Raw genomic sequence first — 12,117 nt, 5'->3', positions numbered from 1 at the left:
ATCAGACATTAAATAAAGATCACATGATGAGATTGATCGACATGCTGACGCAAATGCAAGAAAGCATGGCGAGGATGAACAAAGATTTCGCTAGCTTTTCTTTGCAAAACGAATCAACCAAATCGAAGGATGTAAAAAAAAATCAGAAAAACAGCCCATCAAAGTTGGGTCGGAACAGGAAGAGGTGGTTACAGCAGACGCAATGCTGGTCAGGTTTTCCAGCCTGAGATCAATGGTGACTGTACCAGACTTCACCAGACCCCCACCGGATGACTTTCTCCTCGCCAAGGACATTGCTGAACAGCCTCATCCCATCGGCAAGCTTTCAGGTATTCCACGGTATCCCTCTGTGCAAGTTCTTGAATCTACCACTGGCACCGCCGTTCAGCATCATCTACCACCTCCTCCGCCACCGCCCGGCACTCGTTGCCCGCCTCCAAACCAGCCACATCCCGGCGATGGTGCAAGCTATCCGCACATCAAGAAGAACTGCCACCAATTCTTCCTCAAGTGGCAGAACACAATTGGAATCCAGCTGTCGTCCATGCGGCCGGAGAGGCCGACGTTCGTTGCAGGACAGAAACAGGCCCCGCCAGCCACCCTCCAGTCTACGATGAGCCGCCAGTGGCTTGTGGACCAACCAGGGTGGCGTCGGGCATGACCCGATGCCTCTGTGCCCTAATGCATAGGGGGTGGTCGGGTCCCAATCCAGGACTCGGGTCCACCTGCTCGACATTTATAACAATGAAGCACTGAACCAAGATGGGCTTTTCGACTGGGTTCAGCCCAGTCAGTCCAATTCAGTTCCTTTGGAACCGGTTTTTGGGCTCCTCGGCCCGAATGTAGAGCCTCAACCTACTCAGGAAGCCACCTATAGTGGAACCGGCTCAGGTTTACCCCCGAACTCTATCTCGGGCACTTGCATGTCCAAACACGCGATCTCTAGAATCTAGACCTCCCAAACCAAAATCGAATCCCAACGGTAGCCTCGTTTTTCCTTGAGCAAGGCCAAAACCAGGCCTTACATACTATGACCGCGAATCGAGCTCCCACCTTGGTCAACATCATCTGCAGAGCTCGATTTGAGGTCACAGCTATCCTCATTGCGATCCGACAATTAGTTTAGAAAACCCGAGGTACGACCCCTCGGGCTAGCATTCTATGTATCAGCCCTATCTGCCTATGTCACCTGAGTGCGGGGTGCGGGTGTGGGTGCAAATGCAGCAATTTTTCAAATTTTCAAACAAATTTAGGTGCGGGTGCGGCGAGGGTGTATATATATGTGTGTTTATAACTTTATATATGTATGTAAATAATTTGTTACATAGTTATAAACTATTTAGTAGCCTTATTTATTTATATTTATATATAATTTTTTTGTATTAAAGACAATTTAGTTATATGCACATTTAAGATGGTCAGTTTTGAGTTTTGACCCAATTCGACTGACTGAACCAAATGTGGTGTGTCGAAGAAGCACCGGTGTCGACACGGGTGTGGCAACCATTTAGAAGCACCCAGGTGACATAGCTATCTGCACCCTTAGTTTCCCAGAGCCACATATTGAACCCTCCATCGAACCCCAATTATTATCCTGGACCCTACAAAGCCCGTACACTGACTCCAGACCAACCCAAAACCCTCACACCATCCTTAACCCATACAACAATCCACATCATGTGAGACCAGTCACACACCAGGCACCTCCTAGCCACCTGTGCTGGTCTCTCCCTTTTAGCAAGATCGATAGAGGCAGCCCTAGGGACATCAATTGCAATAGGGGCGCTCATCAGGAGCATCCTTTGGTGAGGATAGATGGTAAGGCCTCTTCAGCAACATGTCGATCGAGGTGTTGATATACCCAAGTTTGCATATTCAGGGGACAAAGCATTTTGAGACGAACACCTGCCCGAAATCAGCTGACCGAAACTGACGAACATGATGTGGACAAGAAAGACCCTTTACATATGGCCTCAAGCTGGACCTGCCTGAGTTCACGGGCAAATTTGATGCCGAGTCTTCTTCGATTGGACGTACACGATTCAATTTGCCTCGGAAAAATATGAACATTTCGAAGCATAAGCAGGTTCCCTTGGCATCTACTGGATTGAGAGGCCTCACACGAACTTAGTGAGTGGAGATGCAGAAGGCTAAGGCACGGCAGGGGCAGGACACTGTTTGCACATGGACAGAGATGCAACGTTTAATGCAGATTAAGTTTGTTCCTTCCGAATTTGCTGAGAGAGCATACAAGGAGTACCTCGAGTTGTGTAAGGGATCCAAGACTATTTCATAATACACTTCCAAGTTCCAAGTTCCAAGTTCCAAATTCCACCATCGGTCGTTACGTGTCCAGCTTGTGACGATCGAGAGCCAACAGGTCACCAGGTATATCTCTGGTTTCCAATCTGCTATTTCTGATGTTTTTAATTGTATTATGATGGAATCCCTTAATAGAGCTACCAGTTATGCTATGAAGGTCAAGGAGACCTTGAAGAGGAAGCAAAAGACCCTTGTGATCAAAACCAATGAGTCCTAGAAGTCCAGGTCGAGTTTTCCAACCCAGGGGTCGGACTCCTCAAAAGGAGAAGACTCAAAGTCTAGGGTGAAACCCACGTCCATCTCATAGTCTAAAAAGATAGGACCAGCTTACAATACTAGATCTAAAACTCACAGTAGAGAATCCCCATTGCGTTGCTTTAAGTGTCAGGAGGTCGGACATGTCCAGTCCAAATGTCCCACTTTTACTTGGAAGTCTACCGTAGTAGAACCTATTGATGAGTCCTACTCTGTAAAAGAAGAGTCATAGTGGGTCTGACTAAGGATTGATCTAAAGCCTAGTCACAAATGACGTTTTGGAGTTCTAAATGGCAAGTTTTTTCTCGGGTACAATATGACGAGCTCGAAAAAAAAAAAGGAAAAGTACAGTAAATTTTTTAAAATTAAGAAAAAACCTAAAAATTAGGGAAAATAAAATAAATAAAAACTAACAAGACAATACATGTATGATTTTACATATATGTATACTATATGATTACAATTATATATATAACATAAACACAAAAACCATGCATTACTAACAGAAGCACCCACTGCACACCCAGTATGCACCTGATTTCTGGTGTAGCAGAAAATTTACAGTGTGGTCAGCAACGATGTGACAAACCTAGTACTCATGGTTTTTTAATGGACACGCTTGAACACGATGTGTGCAGTCCATTTAGAGCCCCTTAATCCACACAAACATGTAACCCATCAGAATAAGAACATGAGAAATTAAAAACCAGAAGAAGGAGCGAGAGACACTGAGAGAACCGCTGCCTGTGTGGAAACTGGAAACCCAGCAGTGCAACAGCAGAAACTGAGAGATGGGGAAAAGAATGGACAGAAATTGAGAGAGATGGAAGGAGAACAGTCAGAAAGATGGGGAAGAGAGATGGCTAAGAGGAGATTTAAACTTTGGGTAAGAGTGACGTAAGACCTAAAGAGAAAGAAAAGGAAGAATGAAATCTGTTACCTACGAATGAAATCTGTTACCTACCTCAATGAACTGAACAAGCAATTGTTTTCTCCGACTCCCACAGCATAACTCATCTTTTTCAGAAACCACAGAATGCCCATTTCCTTCCTTACAAGTTATGCCACCTAACCCCAAAAAAATGAACGTGTCAAAAAAGACGCGAGAAAAATGCATTTTTTCACGTCTTTTTCATTTTTTCCTTTTTTTGTAGCACTGTCAAATAGCTGCAGACTGTGGGCAGTACATGTCGTGTTGTTTTCATCCAATTTTTTACGCTGGAAATTAACAACTAGGCCCACACTTTTATTCATGAACTAAAAATCACCAATGCAGCAGACTTTATATTGCAAAGTTGTTGCACGTTGAGAAAAGCAAGAAAGACATCCAGTGTCTAATAAAGCTCAGTTTTCTCAAAGCACCATCAGTTGTCTAGATCAAATATTCTAAGACTAATGTCTCGTTCTACACCCAACTGAAATTTATAAAAAAAAGTGTGACATAACCTCATCAAACTTACAGACAAAAAAGCAAAAAGAAGAAAAACAGAGCAAGAATGCAAAAAATGGCACAAAACACTGCCTTACAGGAAACAAAAGAAATTCCAAACATGGTCAATAAGCCAGTGCGATGATTTAATAACTGTGAAACAAAAGCACCAAACCAACAGAAGATCCATAACGTCTTACATTAGATTCATAGACAAACCTGGTTTGGATGTCCTCCACTCCCCGTATTCTTTTCATGACACAGGATATACCTGCGTTTACACCTGTCATGACTGCAAAATTGCGAGCTTGTAACAGAGGACCCCCAGCAAGAGCCTGGAATTATGTAACAAGCATCAAGATCTGATGGCCAGTCCAACAATCTGGTATTGTCATGAGAACCCGAAGAGAAGCAGATAGACTTTAAATCTCTAACTCAAGTAGATAGTTTTCTGAGAAAGAACAGATCTAATTTACATGTGAACAGCATGCTTTATCTGGTTCCAAGACAGATCTCAAATGTGCACTATGAGAAAGGGAAAACCAAAACTAAATGTATAGATAAACTGAGGCAAAAAAACAGTGAAAAGTCAAGTTCCAGAAAGTAATCATGAGATGGTTCCATTTGCCATCATGAAATGTCCTGATACATGACATATGACATGTACTTATGGTGCAACCATGTTGTAGCCTTGTAGGTACTAATTTCATTTTCAAATATCATATGACTGAAGCTAGGCAAAGGAACATTTAAACTGGAAAATATTGTACAATTTCCACAAAATCTCGAAAGAAACTCAGGAATGTTTTTGAATGGTTTTTAATCTAAACCTGCACAATGAAGATAACACGTTATACTAGGCAATAAATTAGATTATCATCTTAATAGTCACCACAAACTCTTAACAGAAAGGGAAAAATATGAGGTTATTCTGAACAATGAAGATACTTGAGGCATTACATAACCAAATGGCATCAAACCACAGGCCACTCGAAGTAAAATCAGAATCATCATTGTTTTTCTTAATGAGCTCTATCATTTTAACACCATAAAAGCAAGCACAAGCAACTTTTTGCACATTAGTGTACATCTAGAAGAAAAGGGAGTTTCTTCTTGATAGTTCATCCAACGAGTTTTAATCTGTTGGTGTCTACTGCCCAGCAAACCATCATGGAATTGTTGGTCTAAGCTTCAAACTTCACATGATGAGTTAGCAGACAATGGTCCATTGACTAGTCCATTCCTATCATCTTTTCTTCCTCATATTTCTAAACCTCCTGTGGACGAGGCAATCACTCTTACAAGTGAAGTGAGATGCATACTGAAAGGCACCCCACATAGTTTTGGAACTCTTCTATAGTTGGGTGAGGTGTTCCTTCACATTATTTCCCTGACCTTCCTTGATTCTATAATACTTTTGCAAAAATAATTCAGCTCATCATTAGATATTTTGTTGACAATTTTCAACCATCAATGACATTGTTTATAATTTAAGAAAGTCAAAGATTTGATGCCTCAACAAGGTAGAAAAGTTCTTCTCCCAGTTGTGTTTTCACGCTGGTGCACTAGAGACTCATGTTGTAGCAGGTTAGCACCTTCATGTTAGACAGCAGAAACGAGAGACAGCTGCTTTCCTCCTTGTTTTCACCCTTGGAGACACAAACACATACTTTGTCGGTATTTACAAGGCACTTAACCAGATTGGAATGCACTCCTCCTCCAATGCAGTCGAATCCTAATGCAATCAAGAGTCATACTGCAAATAGAAATGTTGAATAAGGCTCCTCCAAATAGTACCCTCTTCAAACTCGGTGGCCTTCACATTCCACTTATTCTATGCTTCCTACATAGGCATCCACTTGTGTTGTCTGCTCTGAGGCTTGGTTGGTTACCTAGACTAGCTGTTCCCACGCAATCTGCCACTTAAAAATGCCTAAACATTGCCTACAATGCATATAATTTGCCTAGGTGCCCAAACCTTTCTGTTTCACAACTTAATGACTTATGCTTTTTTCCTTTCTAATCTTATTCTTTTCTTACTTTAGACGATCTTTCCTTTTGCTTCTGTTTTTGGATTTTTTTTTCTTTTTTAGTGTTGCAAGTGACTACTTGCAAACTTTAGTTGCTTAACTTCATTAATTTGATCTTTCAAACTTTTGATTATGTTATCAAATGTTTAATTGTTTGTGTAATGGTACATTTTTAACTGGTTTATTCAGTGTTATCCATATCGTACGATACGGAGCCGTGTCATATAATACATATCATATAGGTTGGAAAAACGTATACGATAAGGGCACCATACACCAAATGCATGTGTATCATGCCCCTATTGGCCGTGACTCATGAAACGCCTCTGTTTTTTCAAATACATACTTTGTTAGTATTAACAAGGCACTTAACCAGATTTGGAATGCAGTCCTCCAATGCAGTTAATTCCTAATGCAATCAAGAGTCATACTGCAAATAGAAATGCTGAATAAGGCTCCCCCAAATAGTACCCTCTTCAAACTTGATGGCCTTCACATTCCAATCAAAATAATTTCTGATGGGTTTAGCACCTGAAGGTCTTATACCTCTTCATTGTCATATTAATGCTGATTTATTAATACCATCTCTAGTTCCAATTACCTAGAAGGAAAATCAGAAACTAGGGATGCAAAGTTTTGTGCAGTCTGGAGCAACCAAATCATATCCCAAAGCTCAAGAGTGAACCTCTTTTAGCTAACAACAAAATCCATTTCAGTCAGTTCCATCCTCTTCACAACAAAATTAAGTCAAGGAAAGGGCTCCTTGGAATTGATTTGGGACGCGATATTGCTATACTTTCTTCTTGACCCAAAATAAACCCATGAAACTACCAAAGATCTCACCAAAACTCCCACATCGAAAATCAGTTTCCACTTTCCCTCAATTAAGTTCTGCAAGTAAATCATTCCCAACCACCTCACCTAAATCAAACAACTCCACAGGTGAATTATTTTCTGAACCAACATGAGGCAAGACAAAACTCCAAAAGAAATTGAACCCCAGGTCTGAAATCCACCAAAGGAATCCAGAGAGGACATCCTCTTGAGGTTCTTCCTTGCATAGAATGCATTTGCAAGAATGTCTATTTCGACTTGATAGATCACCTTGGTCTTGTCCACCTTTATCTACATCTCCATCCTCATCCTCTCCACCAGCCTCATCATCTAGGTGTCACTTAGGCACCGTTTGATGGCAGAGTAATGAGTGGTAAAATTACCGTGGAAAAAAATCGACGGTAAATTTTCTTCCAGGGTAAAATTACCCTGATCCATCGAATTTGGCAGGGTAATTTTTCATGTGTTTGATTTGAGTATGAAAAGCCGTACAAAAAGGGTAAGTTCCCCCCGATGCATAGTAAAATCTCTGTGCATCAAATCGGGCCCTAGTGATCAAAGCCTGGCCAGCGGTCTGCCCACTTAGGATTGATATCACGTCTTCCATAGAAATTTGAAAGTTTAGCCTGATTGCATTCGGCATGGGTTCAGAAGGATGTAGCACAGCAATTGCAAGCATAATGAAAGCTCTATTTAGCAAAGGTTTCTTGTCACTATTGCTTTGAAGGCAGCGATGGAAGAAAGAAATGTGAGAGTTGTGGCGCTGCAACAGATGCTATCCATGTAAAAACTAGAGAGCTTACATTCCAAGAGTAAGTTGCTAAGAATGGAGTACAGCCAATACAGGGATAGATCAACACCTAGATGACAAGGGAGAGCTCCGCCCTGGGTAGAGTTGTTAGGCCAATTCGAGAGCTTTTGACCAAGAAGGAGAGAACATGCACGGGCATTCAGAGGTGCCTAACAAAAAGAATACCTATGAGGAAGAGCATGCAATATATGATGGTTTTTCAAGGTGCCTGTGTAATGCTTGATTTGGTGAGGAGAGTTTGAGAATCACTTCCAACACGAGATGCTTGTTGATGACAACAAGAAGGGGTCGGGACTAGCTCGAACTTCAAGGGAATTTGATGAAAGAATAAAAGAGAACATAAGTTGAATTTTCACACCAAAGGAGAACAATGCTTTTTATTCAATGCTTCATTATCATTACAAGAGAGAAAAAAAACATAAATACAGATAGGCATCCCAAACTAATCCCTAAAGCAACGCCCAACTTTCTTGAACTAAATAACGAATTCATAACAAATCCTATGGTAAACAGGAAAACTGATTAGAAAGGAAATAAATTAAAAACGAAATGCGTAAATGGCAAATCTCCAATCCCCTCCTAAATAGTTGAATCCAAATGATGATAAGATTGGCATGGATCCATCTACTTTCTTGTTGTCTGGCCTCTTGTATTTTGTCTTTATCTCATAGTCCTTCCCCCCTCCAATGCGTCCAAGAAGTCTTGAGCCAAATGACACAGGAATATGCCAACATGGGGGGCTTCTATGGCTTTTCACACTAGAACCAAATGCTCTTATATACACATCCTTCATCCATCTTCCTTTTGATGACCATCCATCATGTTCTCATGGAGGTGTCTCCCATCCAACTCATATTCTCTTTACACAAATCGTGGCAAGAAAAGGTGCCTTTGTCTTGTTCTCCACATATTAGCTTTCATTATATTGTGTGGGTTTCTCTGTCATTTCCAAATAGCCACCATCTTTAACTTAATGAACCCATCGAAGTTGCCATCTTGAGTTGCCTTTGTTGCTCCTCTCCCCATATGTAAGCATCTTTGTCTTTTCCATTTGTCTTCATAAAATTGCTCTACGCTTTAATCATTGATAAGGAAGACTTTTCCTTTTTTGCAAGAGGCAGCACAAGGCAATGATGGCCACCATCTTACTTGCTTTTGCCAAATTATGGCAGCTCCATTGACTAACTACTTCTTTAGTGTTGATGATGCAGCCATGCCCAGTCATACATGTTCTATGTGCACATACGGATGAATAAGAAACACTTGGAAGGTGGTGGGTATCTTGACGGTAGGGAGGAGAGGCAGATTTAGCCTGGACCAAGGGGTTAAGGTGGATGTGAACCTGGACGAGGCCACATCACCTAGGCACCACCTTAGACCTTGTTGTTAGGGCTGCACAACAAGCCAAGGTAACTCGGGCTCGACTTGAGCTCACTCGAAAAAACTCAGCTCATGCTTGACTCGTCTATAAACGAGCCAAATTCGAACTTACAAAGATACTCGAAATGATAAACGAGTCGAGTTCGATTTCAAGAACTCGACTCGTTTATACTCGACTCGATTAGCAAACTAGTACTCTATATAATATTGCCAAAACTAGTTTCACAAGTTACACGAGTTAAACGAATTATACGATTTAAATGAGTTAGTCGAGTTAACGTTTACACAAGTTAAACAAGTTAATGCTTACACGAGTGAATACTAAACGAGTTAAATGGGTTAAACGAGTCAAGTTCGAGCTCAATTTTGTGTACACAAGTTAAGCTGGAGCTTGCTATAAGGAGTTCGACTCAAGTTCGAGCTGAGCTCGAGTTTTTTGAGCCGAGTCGAGCTGGCCAAGCTCGGGCTTGACTCGGCTCGGTTTCAGCCATACTAGGGGGGCCACCCCTAGGGCTCCCTAGCTCGTTACACTATTAAGGTTGCAAAAAGATGAGAACATGTCAAAATGCATCTCAAGCATGTTTCTTAGGTATACTCTAGGCAACAATCTCAACATTTTAGTTCCCATAGAAATGGTGGCATCTCAAGCGTGTTCCACAAGGACACTCCCAGTGCCGATTTTCTAGTATCTTGTGGGAACACAAAATGCTGGATTAAATAAACTTATAATGCATAAACACCTTGTATTGTATGTTTTATTGTTCTATGTTCACATCGACTAATCTAAATAAACCATAAAACAAAGGACTTGATAATTTTTCCTGAAAACCTTGTTTTGTGCTTCTCATTGTTCAGTGTTTGTGTCTACTTCATTTACACTCAGAATATATGTTACTATTTTGGCCTGAAACGGTGTAGTAAACATACTCTAAAAAGATCAATCAGATCCCCAAGTTTGTTAACTATGTATACCCGCACCGTACCGGTACGACACAGGTACGGGTGCGGCCCAGGTGCGGAATTGACCGTGCTGGGTATAGTCAACGTACCTGAGGTCGAATCTGACCAATTTCGAACTCGGTCAAAGTTGGCCGAGTCTAAAATGGTCCATCATATGTTTTAAAAAACCATTTTTTTCCCTCTCTCGCATGATGCCTTCACCCTCTCGCCTCTCCGCCCCTCGCCCCTCTCGTTCCTTGCCCTCTCGCCTCCCCCCACCCCTTTCACCCTCTCGCCCCTCTCGTCCATCGCCTTCTCACCCCTTTCGCCCCTCGCCCTATGCCCTCTCTCTTGCCCTATTGCCCTGTGCACAGCAGAAGAAGACGCCTCCCGAGGAAGAACACCAGATGCATTTCGTTCCCACCACAAGTATTTTTCTTGGTCTTTCCAGTTTCCCCTTCTTTCTAAAGGCTGTTTTTTTATCGTGGGGCTGCGTTTCGTCTAGGCAATCAGAGATATACTGTTGTTGGTATATATCTAGTATATCCATCATTCTCGACCCGCAATTTTTTCCACAACCGACATTGGCTGATAGTGGCATTATTGAAGTCAGGGAGGAAATCCACGCCGTGAACAGTTGGAACAGCTATGGAACTTGGAAGTAGGCTAGCAGTCCCTTGGAATTCCCAAAGGACAGACTTTTTGTCTTGGAATTTTTAGTATCTATAAATTTTGGATCATGATGTAATGATTTATGAATATGCTATTTTGTTTGTAATTTTTTGATATATATATATATATATATATATATATATGTATGTATGTGTGTGTGTGTGTACGGCCGTACCCCCGCACCCAAGTTTTTAAAAAATGATTTGTACCTGTACCGACACCTGTACCTATGTAACATAGTTTGTTAACTAGCAAATCTCCATAGAGCATATGTTGGAAGCTTGATCTAAGGGCTATATATGTATGTCATTCAAGCAATGCACTTAGAAGTCAGGTTGTTAAGATTGGTATTTGTCAAGATCTCTCTCTCTCTCTCTCTCTCTCACATACACACACACATAGCTTGAGTAAGTACAAGGACATGTGAAATAACTTATCAACCATCTAGCCAACCTAATTGTAGTTCACAGGGTATCACGTTTGAAATTATATTATATAATAACCACATATATACATACAAATTATATAAATAGGTGTGAAGGACAGCAACGTTGATGTATCGTCCCCTATACAATGTGTTGTGCGCCTTCCAATGAGAGATATTGAATGGCCCTTTCAACACCATAAAAAAAAGGAAAAGATAGTGCCAACCTGGCCAAGGCAGCAAAGGGAGCCCCAAAACCCTGAAAGGTTTTGGAGTCTACCATTTTTTTTTTTTGCAGTGCCAGCTCCAAAGAGGGGAGGCGACAGCCTCCCCCTGCAATATGTATCAAGGGGGAGGGCGAAGCATTGTCTCCCCACTTTCATCTTTAAAAAAAAAAAAGCATCTGATCACTAAGATCAGACAATGTCTCATGTTGTGATATATATATATATATATATATATATATAGAGAGAGAGGGAGAGAGAGAGATATAGATAGATAGATCCACATCAAAAGAAGTTTGCATGCATAAGTATATATATATATATATGTATATATATAGATCCGCATCAAAAGAAGTTTGCATGCATAAGTATAAAAGAGATATATACATTTGAATTAGAATATGAAACATAATAATTATCAATTATCAAGCACCCATGACACACCTAGTGTACAACAGCCTTGGGTGTAGCAGCCCATTTGCAGCACTCATGTGACTTAGCCTTGACAAAAATGATTTTATAGAATTCAACCTAACTCATATGATTTCACTTTTTTCTTTTTTGAATCCTATAAACTTAAACGTTCTAAGTTCATTCATACAATTTGATTCATCAAAAACAACCAGAGAATGCTGAAAAAGATACTGCAGCCATCATAATATATATATATATACATATATATATATAGAGAGAGAGAGAGAGTAATTGGTAGATCCTAGACCACTAGGTCAAGTTCAAAAACCAGGCTATTAAAATTGCTAAAGTATTTTTTGTATAATATAGCCATATAGATATGA

The 12,117-nt window shown here is 40.8% G+C and overlaps 1 protein-coding gene across 1 annotated transcript in view; it reads right to left on the bottom strand.

Annotated features, from left to right (window-relative positions):
- Positions 1-12,117, bottom strand: part of LOC116248590 (chloroplastic import inner membrane translocase subunit HP30-2-like) — a 31,766-nt gene that overhangs the window by 16,732 nt on the left and 2,917 nt on the right. The window contains exon 2 of the mRNA XM_031621472.2: positions 4,226-4,341. Coding sequence (XP_031477332.1) covers positions 4,226-4,341 — 116 coding nt within the window. The remainder of the gene's footprint in view (positions 1-4,225; positions 4,342-12,117) is intronic.

The sequence above is a fragment of the Nymphaea colorata genome, chromosome 2 (genome assembly GCF_008831285.2).
Source record: "Nymphaea colorata isolate Beijing-Zhang1983 chromosome 2, ASM883128v2, whole genome shotgun sequence".
Lineage (NCBI taxonomy): Eukaryota > Viridiplantae > Streptophyta > Magnoliopsida > Nymphaeales > Nymphaeaceae > Nymphaea > Nymphaea colorata.
This window is presented reverse-complemented; position numbering and strand designations above follow the sequence as displayed.